This window comes from Bactrocera latifrons, unplaced genomic scaffold (genome assembly GCF_001853355.1).
Source record: "Bactrocera latifrons isolate USDA-ARS-PBARC rearing strain unplaced genomic scaffold, ASM185335v1 scaffold_139, whole genome shotgun sequence".
Lineage (NCBI taxonomy): Eukaryota > Metazoa > Arthropoda > Insecta > Diptera > Tephritidae > Bactrocera > Bactrocera latifrons.
The window spans coordinates 82,636-92,668 of NW_017534841.1; the positions used below are offsets into that span (position 1 = coordinate 82,636).

The 10,033-nt window shown below is 35.9% G+C and overlaps 3 protein-coding genes across 5 annotated transcripts; 2 read left to right on the plus strand and 1 right to left on the minus strand.

Annotated features, from left to right (window-relative positions):
* Nucleotides 1-1,682: 1,682 nt before the first annotated feature.
* LOC108965324 (N-acetylgalactosaminyltransferase 6-like) lies at nucleotides 1,683-5,013 on the plus strand. Its single transcript, XM_018927650.1, has 3 exons — nucleotides 1,683-2,112; nucleotides 3,509-4,277; nucleotides 4,348-5,013. Exons 1-3 carry the CDS (start codon nucleotides 1,742-1,744, stop codon nucleotides 4,999-5,001), a joined length of 1,794 nt encoding a protein of 597 aa, XP_018783195.1. The 5' UTR covers nucleotides 1,683-1,741; the 3' UTR covers nucleotides 5,002-5,013.
* Nucleotides 5,014-6,172: 1,159 nt separating this feature from the next.
* Nucleotides 6,173-7,603, plus strand: LOC108965320 (putative nuclease HARBI1). 3 transcript variants are annotated; one of them, XM_018927646.1, is made up of 4 exons: nucleotides 6,175-6,487; nucleotides 6,545-6,713; nucleotides 6,783-6,940; nucleotides 6,992-7,603. In XM_018927646.1, exons 3-4 carry the CDS (start codon nucleotides 6,860-6,862, stop codon nucleotides 7,529-7,531), a joined length of 621 nt encoding a protein of 206 aa, XP_018783191.1. In that variant the 5' UTR covers nucleotides 6,175-6,487; nucleotides 6,545-6,713; nucleotides 6,783-6,859; the 3' UTR covers nucleotides 7,532-7,603. The 3 variants fall into 3 exon arrangements, with proteins under 3 accessions (XP_018783190.1, XP_018783188.1, XP_018783191.1); XM_018927645.1 differs by having other exon boundaries at nucleotides 6,173-6,487; nucleotides 6,545-6,940; nucleotides 6,996-7,603; XM_018927643.1 differs by having other exon boundaries at nucleotides 6,174-6,487; nucleotides 6,545-6,940.
* An 8-nt stretch (nucleotides 7,604-7,611) lies between these two features.
* Nucleotides 7,612-8,727, minus strand: LOC108965321. The gene is made up of 2 exons (XM_018927647.1): nucleotides 8,673-8,727; nucleotides 7,612-8,603 (listed from the first exon to the last, which is right to left on the minus strand). The coding sequence occupies exons 1-2, from the start codon at nucleotides 8,690-8,692 to the stop codon at nucleotides 7,994-7,996; spliced, it is 630 nt and encodes a 209-aa protein (XP_018783192.1). The 5' UTR covers nucleotides 8,693-8,727; the 3' UTR covers nucleotides 7,612-7,993.
* Between the last annotated feature and the right edge of the window lie 1,306 nt (nucleotides 8,728-10,033).

The window sequence follows — 10,033 nt, forward strand, 5'->3', positions numbered from 1 at the left end:
TATGAAGTTGATCCGGCAAATGGTTCCGAAAATATGAGCATATTTATAACACAAGTTTTTCTCGAAACGTCATTGCCAGCGTCGGTGAGTAAAATTTCTAAGGTCCGATTGAACCGAACTACATGAAATTTTAACACGACCTTCATAGGTATATATTTGTAGGGTAATGCTCCAAGAAGTAATACTTTCGATTTATACTAGAAAAAACGTTAACGTCAGCTGAAAAAAACATTCGTAAATTGTACTGTTGCCTTGGACAATAATCCATGTCAAATGTTACATGTTACAACAACACTAAACTTTTGGTTACATTTGGTCTAGTCAACAACCTACACTTTTCCAAGACAGCAACCTTTGTTTACATTTGGAGTCAATACCCGTTTGTTTACATTTTATAAAAACATTGACCATTTACCCATTTTTACATATAGCGAAGTTCAAAACCTTTGTTTCATTTTGCCAACAGAACAACCTTTATTTACACTTGGGGTCAATGACCTTTTTGTTTACATTTTATGAAGTCAATACTCCTTTTTTAYGTTACGAGGCCAATAATCTCTTTGTTTAGATTTTATCAGGTTATGTTTGTTCAAATTACTTGAACAATAATATACATCATACTATATCCACTGTCAGTTTGACAGCATACAAAAACGCAGCAAACAAAAGAAAAATATGAATAGCAGTGCCTGTCACTTATTACCCCCCACCCGAGGTAAGGAATAAGTGACGCAGCGCAGCAATAACTTTTACTTAACAATGTTGTTTACATTTCGCTAATGCAACAAGCTTGTTTGCATTATGAGGTCATTGACCTCTTTATGTGGTCAAAACCCTTTTGTTTAATTTTAGCAAAGTCATCTACCTTTTTTTACTTTTGGACTCAATGACTTTTTTGTTTATAATTTACGCGGTCAATGACCCCTTTGTWTACATTTTATAATGTCCTTGACTCTTTTGTTTACATTTAGSCAAGACAACAACCTTTTTTTATATTAATTTCAAAATTGCCAGCTCAAGGGACGTAAAAGTTTGAAATTGCTGTACGAGTATCCTATATAGTCAATATTGTATACCTAATTTTTTTGGTACATAATTCTTATTCTTCTACTTTTGACCTGTAACTGTTATCGTAAAAAAAGACGAGCTAAAAGCATTTGTAATGAAGCTGTGCAAATACATACATTCTCTCACAGCATAACACTAGTGGGGACAAAAAGGTTTGGAGAGGCTAAAGTGCACTTAGTTGAGTAGGCGGTTTGAGTGATGGTTATGACCTAGACTATAAGTAAAAGGCATAGAACGTGATTTATATTCGATCAGCAACTAGCAACAACAATACAAGTACACAAATTTACTCAACTTACATACATACAAGCACTTGGTCAGAGTATATTGGTGAAATGTTTTTACTTAATTTGAAAGACATATTCCCGTGGATTACCCACAAGTGTTTCTATTTTTACCCTTTATGTACCAATTATGTATTTTCGTGGGACCTGACCTATTTGAACTAGTTTTTCGTTAGATTTTGTTGTTTTCTACTCCTTTATTTATTCAGGTGAAAATAYGTTTATTACAGGTGTCATTTTCTAAAAACAAAAATAATTAAATAAATAAAAGAATGAGGTTGATGCCGCTACTAGAATTTAATTTCGTTTAGTTGCCGAACAATTGTAGAACTGTAAACCCGAAACTGGACGGTCGAAGTAAAGCCAGTAAAATTTCTTTCACTCAAAAAATGCGCTATTCTTATTATATAAATGTTGTGCGATTGCTAATATTTCTAATAACCGGTGCRTTGATATTTCTGCTCATTAATCAATGGATCTATATGAGAGATGCGCTAGAGGGGATGGAAATTGAATTAATACAAAAAACACCGTATTGGCAGCGAAGYCACAAAAGAGAACTGAAGGATTGGCATGACGTCGAAGCCATGGCGAGCGATGCAGCACGTAGTGGATTAGGCGAACATGGCAAACCTGCGTATATTACGAAACTTTCAAAGCGGACGTTAGAGCGTGAACTAAGCAAGAAGAACGGATTTAATGCCTTGCTGAGTGATATGATTTCTGTCAATCGGTCGTTGCCTGATATACGTGATCAGGGGTAAGTGAGTAAGGGTAAATTTTGAAGATACGTACTCCCCAGGCAAGATCAGAGACGTTTGTAATTTTTCTTTGAGAGGGTGCCACTAGGACTGAATGCTTATGTTTTAATGTTCAATCTAACTTTCAAAAGGAGCTCAAATTTCMCAGCTATAGGACCTGTGGTATGTGAGATGTAGCATTAAAGTTTCAATTGAATTTTGTGTTGTAGTTATCCGAGCTTTGCAGTTGGATTTCCCAATGAGACCGTTAGCGATGAAAATATCAAAAATATTTTGTACAACCCAAGTCAATAATGTAGACATTCAGATAACAAAAGCATGTGTTGAAAATATCGTTCTTGAATATTTGGGTATGTTAAGCACTGCTGAATGTGCATTACGATTCCGACCCAATGATTTAGTAATCGGAGTGTATAATAGTATTATTCGAAGTATTGCCCATCGAAAGCTATAACTTTTTCCTATCTTTCCGACAACTTCTGGATTAATCTTTAAAGGACAGCATTGACATGGCGCCCAAGAATGAATCAAGCCAAATTTTTGATACACTGTTCTGATATAAACTGTATTTTATTCAGAGGGTTCGACATCGACTGGAGCAAATAGTAATCTGAAGGAACAAATCCAGAGCTATAAGGCTGGAGAGATAAAGCTTTCCAGTCAATGTTTTGCAAACAGTTTTTAACTGGTTTTGTAACATAAGGCAGTGAGTTGTCATGACGAAAAATTATTGCCTCATACCAAGTCAAAAATACCGGCCGGTTTTCAGSAATCGCTCGCTTCAATTTGATGATTTGGTATCAGTAGCGTTCCCTATTAATTCCGTATTAATGGCAAGCGGCTTTAGAAGTTTAGTACGAAAGTACGAAATGAGAGCATGTCTCATATTATGTCATGTATATTCGGCTTTGTTTTTGATTTGGTTGGTTGGTTAGGCTTCGCATAGGTGTTTTTTTACGTTTAGAGTTGTCGTAATGGATACATTTTCCAACACCAGTCACAATCCAGTGCAAGCACGACTTCTTTTTAAGTCATTAAAGCATCGTCTTTCAAGGACTATATTGGCTTCAGTTCATATGACACCCACTAAATTTTTTGAATGTATCCGGATGTCTTGAAACATTTTATATTGGCTTCGTGAGTGACTGCCAAATATTCTGCAAACTGTTTTTCTGTTTAAAATCGGAAAACCCCACCAAGGTTTTGGAAAATCGGTTTAAAAAAATGCCGAGCTAGTAACTGGAAAATAGTCGCGTAAAATCATTACGAGCTTGTCCACAGTAACTATATGTACATTGCCTCCATTATATGTATATACATTCAAACATTTATCTTTCAAACAGCACCTAATTATTTCATAAATTGAAAAATATTAAAAAAAAAATTTATTTACAGCTGTAAAAGACTGAAATATTTCGCMGATTTACCCACTGTCAGTATAATAATACCGTTCTACAATGAACACTTCAGCGCCTTGGTGCGATCTTTACACAGTATCATCAACCGTACACCAGCCGAATTGATTAAGGAAATAATACTCGTCGATGATTTCAGTGATGTTAGCAATTTGAAGAAACCACTCGACGAGTATGTGGAACAAAATTTTCCTAATGTGGAAWTTATACGCTTTCGTAAGCGGCAAGGGCTCATCGCAGCGCGCCTAGCTGGTGCCGTTAAGGCTGTCGCTGATGTGYTGGTTTTTATGGACGCACACGTGGAAGTCAATTACAATTGGTTGCCACCGCTGCTGCATGAAATAGTTTTGAACAAACGCACCGCGGTATGCCCCATGATCGATGTGATTGAGGACGCTACATTCGAGTATACTGCWCAAGATGAGGGSGCACGTGGCGCTTTCGATTGGATATTTGACTATAAACGACTACCGCTGCTCGAAAGTGCTAAGAAGAATCGCACAAAACCATTCGAGAACCCAATCATGGCGGGCGGTTTATTYGCGATATCAAGGGAATGGTTTTGGGAGTTGGATGGCTATGAYGACGGTTTGGACATTTGGGGTGGTGAACAGTATGAGTTGAGTTTTAAGATTTGGATGTGTGGYGGTCGGTTATTGGACGTGCCTTGCTCACGTGTCGGTCACATTTTTCGCAGCGAAAATTGGACTGGCGTATCGGAAGATCGCAAAGAAGATTACTTGCATAAGGTGAGAATGGAAAGACTTGGAAATTTGAAGAAATATACATACATACATATACATATATGTTTGTTTGCAGAATTACAAACGCGTTGCTGAGGTGTGGATGGACGAATACAAGAACTATCTGTACAAGCATGCGCGCGGTATATATGAAAAAATTGATGCGGGTGATTTAACGAAGCAATTCGCTTTGCGTGAGAAATTGCATTGYAAGTCATTCAAGTGGTTTATCGAAAATGTCGCCTTTGACTTGGTGAAAACATATCCACCAAAAGGCACCACCGATTTCGCTTATGGTCAGGTGAGAAGTGTGGGCGCGCCGAAATTTTGCCTCGACACCTTAGGCCGACCCGATTACAGAATCGTTGGAGTTAAAGATTGCGAAGCGACAAGCATATTTCCAAGTCGGAGACAAGATTGGTCGCTAAGTGAAGACCATGACCTGCGTATGCGTGGCGAAGAATATTGCCTGCAAACGGCTGACCATAAACCAAATTCAAAAGTCTTGCTGTACGATTGCAGTTATGGTAATAAGAATCAATTATGGTATTACAATCGTCGGCGTAAGTGGCTGGTTTATGGTGCAAAAAGACTGTTTTGTCTGGAAGCTCGTCCCGCATCCAAACATGTTGTAGTCAATAAGTGTCGCACGAATTTTCCATTAATGCAATGGGACTTTTTTCATGTTAATGACACTYTGTTGGATATCTATTTCGAAACTATGCCATAACAAGTAGTTAGAATGCGTTTGATCAACTTGTAAGTTGATATATATCATATATATCTATACGTATTTATGAATTTAGTAATAAGTTTATAAAAATACAATGTTTGTAACAAAAAATGACGATTTGTTCGGTCACTATGCCCTTGCTACTAACATCCTGAAGATAGTGTTGAGGACTCTATAAATTAAGTATACCTACTAATTAGAATATAAATGATCAGTGTGATGAGTTGAGTCGATCTGTCTGCCTGTATTTACGTGAACTGGTCCCTCAGTTTGAGATATCGAATGCGCAGGTCGGCTGATCAAGATAAAGCTATWTTTTCTTGCTGTTTTATATATCTATTTCGAGTATCTAGTCAGGTAATTACATATGGTACGGTACAACCCCCCGAGGAACAAATTCGGGCTACCTGAGGCATTGTTCTCTGCTTCCTCCGCCGGGTGCTGCGTCGAATACTGTAAGAGCTGGAGGTTTCCCACGCTGTCTCTTAATTCATTCAAGTATATGAATGYCGTCGTATAACTCGTACAGATCATCGTTSCATCAAATGCGATATTCTTCGTTGCTTATGCACAAAGGACTATAAATCWTCCACGAAAACTGGTAACGTMGACTCATCAGATGTTGTCAYCATTCRTGAGTGACTTCTAGAGTTTGATCTTTGTTCGTCGAGTGAGAACTTTACTTCTAAATTGCYTCCTTTTTTCAKTGGTAGGGGTTTTTACGTGAAGGGTTCTAAACTCAGCGCACATCCCTGGGGAAATACGGCTCGCCTTCAAACGAATATTCTTTGGCTACCCAGAGGATACTTGTTCTAAGACCGGAAGACGTGAGCTGCTTGAGCCATATGTTAAAGAATCTTTTCTGACCACTCCCAAGTGGATGGCGCTCAGAGAACTTTCCTCACTTGCGTGAACTTTTACACCTATGTGATTCGTTGTGACAGACCGCAGAACACAATAGACCTTAGGTCGTGGTGTATTGCTTTCTTTTTATCTTTCTAGGAACTATATTCGGAAATAAYTGACCCTTATGACATCATTCACATGAAAGAAATTAGTGTGCGTGTTGACTTTGTGTGATTAACGCAATATGCAAAACATTTTTAAAACATTTGCCARTGCCATGCAAAGCATTCATGCATTACAACCCTGTTTTGTCAAAGTATGCAATGCACATATTTGACGTTTATGCATTGCGCTGACAGCTGTTAAAGAGTTAGAGTTGTTCGCGTTTGCAAAAATGGAAAATTTATTGTTAATTACATTAAATAATGCTATTTCTTTGGCCGAAACTAGTGCCGGTAGTAATAGTTTAATAATTGCAAAAAGTTTTATAAAAGACCAACGGAGGTTGGCTGTCTTAGYTTGTAGATACGAAAATAAAAGAAGAATTCTAAAAATAAAAAGATTCTATAAGAGCATTCCGAGTATGCAGAAAGCTGTTTTCTATTCACATTTTCGAATGGAAAAATCAACATTTAAGGTGAGTTTTAAGTAAGCAATTAGTCGTCCACATTTATATTGAAATTGTAATTTGTAGATTCTTCTAAACATGTTGAGACCATATTGGGTGTCAAAGAGCACTGGACGTATTGGCGTTTCATTGGAAAAAGCGCTCTATGCAACTTTGTGGAAATTGAGCCATAACGCATCATTCAGAGATGTTAGCAAYAGGTTCGACATGGCAATGGGAACAAGCTATAAAATATGTATTAAAACTATAAAAAAAATTTGCTGTTTAAAAAAAGAGGTCATAAAATTTCCGACTACTGTTGCAGAACAAAAACAAAAATGCGACGAATTTTCAGCTAAACGCAACCATCCGTTTCCAAATGTCATTGGCTGCATAGGTGTTATGCACATTTCCATTTCACAACCAGTTAAGGACAGTACTAGTTTCTATAATAGCGAGGGGAACTATTCAGTTGTTCTTCAAGTAAGAGTGTTCATTATAGTTTTTTATGTGTAATTAATTGAATTTATTTAGGCAGTTGTGGATGGTAGCCTTAAGTTCATGGATGTGTATATTGGCTGTCCCGGACGTTGTCATGATGCCGCTATTTGGGAAATGAGTCCTATTAGAAAGTCRATAGTTAAGGGCGAATTAAAAATTTGTTCCGGCTGCCATTTATTAGGAGATTCCGCATATCCATTAGAAAGCTATCTAATGGTTCCTTATAAGAATAATRGTTCTTTAACACCTAAACAAATAAAATATAACAAAATTTTATGCTCAACGAGGGCGCATGCTGAACAGGCGTTTGCAATTTTGAAAAAGAAATTTCATATTTTGAGATATATTGAAGTGCATCAAGCACATTTACCAAAAACTATCACACTGGCTTGTATAATTCTTCACAATATTATTATGGAAAATGAGGGACATGAAGCCGTCGTCATAAGTGAGGAGGAAGAAGATGAGGCGTTTAATAACGAAAACAGCTTTTCACAATTACCAACTGCAAGTCAACAGAGAGAAGAAGCCAAAAATAAACGGGACGCAATTGTTACTTTGTTAACGAYATAAGTGATGAAATAAAAACCTTTTTATATAAATATTTATATATATTAATTTAATTTTATTAAATATAAAATAACAAAGCACTGTTTTGATTAAAAATTCAATATTAAMATAAATATTGTTTTAGTAAAAATTCATTATGTAATGTTAAAAGAAACTAGAAACAWGAAAAAACGYTGACTTCTTTGCAACGAAATTATAAAACCCTTTGGAAATATTAAAGATTCCTTAGAAGARCTTTTATCGGTCAGTTTACATATATATATATTATTGTATATACAGACAGACGAACATACAATTTTTATATATACTAGACGGACGGGCATGGGTAATCCGACTCAGCTCGTTACATTGATCATTTGTATATTAATATACTTTATAGAGTCTAAACTTTTAGGCGTTACAAACATCGKCGCAATCTTAATAAATTTTAGTCAGATTATAATAATAAAAAAAAAAAAAAAATAGTTAGATAATGTCGATATTGCGTTCTAAAATTCGTTCATATAATTTACGTATGGATTTTAGTTCCATCAACTTTTCCTTTTCAATCTTTACTTTTTCTTTCTCAGTCGCCACCAGTGCCTCAAACAATTTCTCTTGTTTTTCGGATTCGGATGTTAAGAAAGAAATAACTTCATTTCGTTTACGTTTTCGGGTTCTTATCGTATGCGTGACCTCTGAGGATGCAGAAGGGGAAGGACAAGGAGACGGCGATGAAGAAGAGTTTTCGTTTCCAGTTGGTTCCAAAGAACGTCTCACCATATTCTCAGGTGCAACAACGCTGCAGCGTGTACCGTATACGTCGTCCATTTCCTCAAAGAACTCCCAATTGGTGGCAGCTTTGCCGGACGTTGCGCTTCTTCTCTTTATTCGCTTATATGTGCCCAACAAGTTGGTGTAGCAGCGCATTATTTCATCGAGAGAAAATGGAAATGCTTTGTCCTTTTTCAGTATATCCCGCCTAATTTTCTGCCAAATTGTGCTACGCTTTTTTGTTTTAGTTGCGAAATCACTTTCATGGCTAAGCCTTACGGTGATAAGCAACTTTTTACGCTCGTGCGTCCACTTTTTATCACTATAAATAAAAAATGAAATAACAATTAAAATTTAATGAATGACATAGATATGAATATAAATTATTTACCTTTTCGGCAAATCTGCCATTTGGAAATATTTCAATGCAATGCATGCAAAGCAAAACTCATGCACATTTTGACAGCTCTTGCGCCTGAAATATAGTTGTCATGCATTCATTAACCTTTTACTTTGCCTAAATTGATGCATTGACGTTTGAGYGTATTGCGCATTGCATGTATGCTTTGCATATTTCATTTTCGAAGGCAAACATACTACATATTAGAGCGGATCGGCCGAAGTCAACTTTGTTTTTTTTTTTTTATATAGATTCTTTTCTGTGTGATGTGTGTTTTTCCCTTTTCATCTGTTTTCATTTCCTAYGGATATAGTTTAAATACAGTTTTACCAAGGATTATCCTCAAGTGCTGTCGATTTGCAATTGYAATTTTGAAGCTCTTCATTTAGGTTTTGCAGGCGAATGTGTGGGTAGTGAAGGCGATCAAGCTGTCGAAGGTTAGACCGAGTATTTTTGAGTTATTCCCAAGAAGTTAGTAATTTGATTGTCATTCCAGTCTGTACCTGTGGGCACAGCTGGTAGTTATGTACCGTTATTTCGAGAGTTAAGCTCTTTGAATAAAGAGCCTTGCGCCATTTACCTTCAAGTGAGTTAATTTCCGCGGTTCTTTGGGTAGWCYAGAAAGTTTTTTTATATTTTGTCAATAGATATCGTTGCAGTCGYATATCGCCAGTGCTACCAATCATATTGTGTCATACCATATAGTGTGGGAAAGGTGAGATTTTAAGCTTCATTTAACCGAAAAAAATTTAATTTGATGAAGTTGAAAGAAAGTTACAGCTATTCAAAAATGAGTGAAAATAATGAAGAAATTCGCTTTATTCCGAAATGTTTGTATAAAAAAGGGAAGTATGCCATGCAAGCCACCAATGAAGTTTGTAAAGTGTACGGAGACAATGCTATATCACTTCGTGTAGCACAACAATGGTTAGCTCGCGTCCGTTCCGGGAAATTTCAAAATTTCGATTTACACTCATGAAAGTTTGACGCTGATGGAATAATGTCTCTAGCAGAAAAATTATAAAGAGTTGTCGAATAAAATGGTACATATTTGTTTATTTATTTATTAGTATAAATATAAAAAAATAAGTTCATGTTTGATTAGAAATACGAAAAGACTTTTTCGACTACCCAATATTTTCCCGATATGTAAATAAAACGCCGTTAGTTTTTTTTTGTATTCAATTTCATTAAAAATACATTTATTTTTTGTTTCTGTTTATGCATATAAAAACTGAGAAATGAAATCAATCAATCAATGAAATATAGGCCAATAGAAATTTTATATAATAGTAATAGGTAATAATAATTATAATAATAATAATAATCGTAATAATTATAATTATAGTAAT

Excerpts from the sequence above, each read along its gene's own strand:
- LOC108965321 (XM_018927647.1), bottom strand. The coding sequence starts at position 8,692 with ATGGCAGATTTGCCGAAAAG. Across the intron at positions 8,604-8,672 it reads ATGGCAGATTTGCCGAAAAG|TGATAAAAAGTGGACGCACG; the intron begins GTAAATAATTTA and ends TTTTATTTATAG.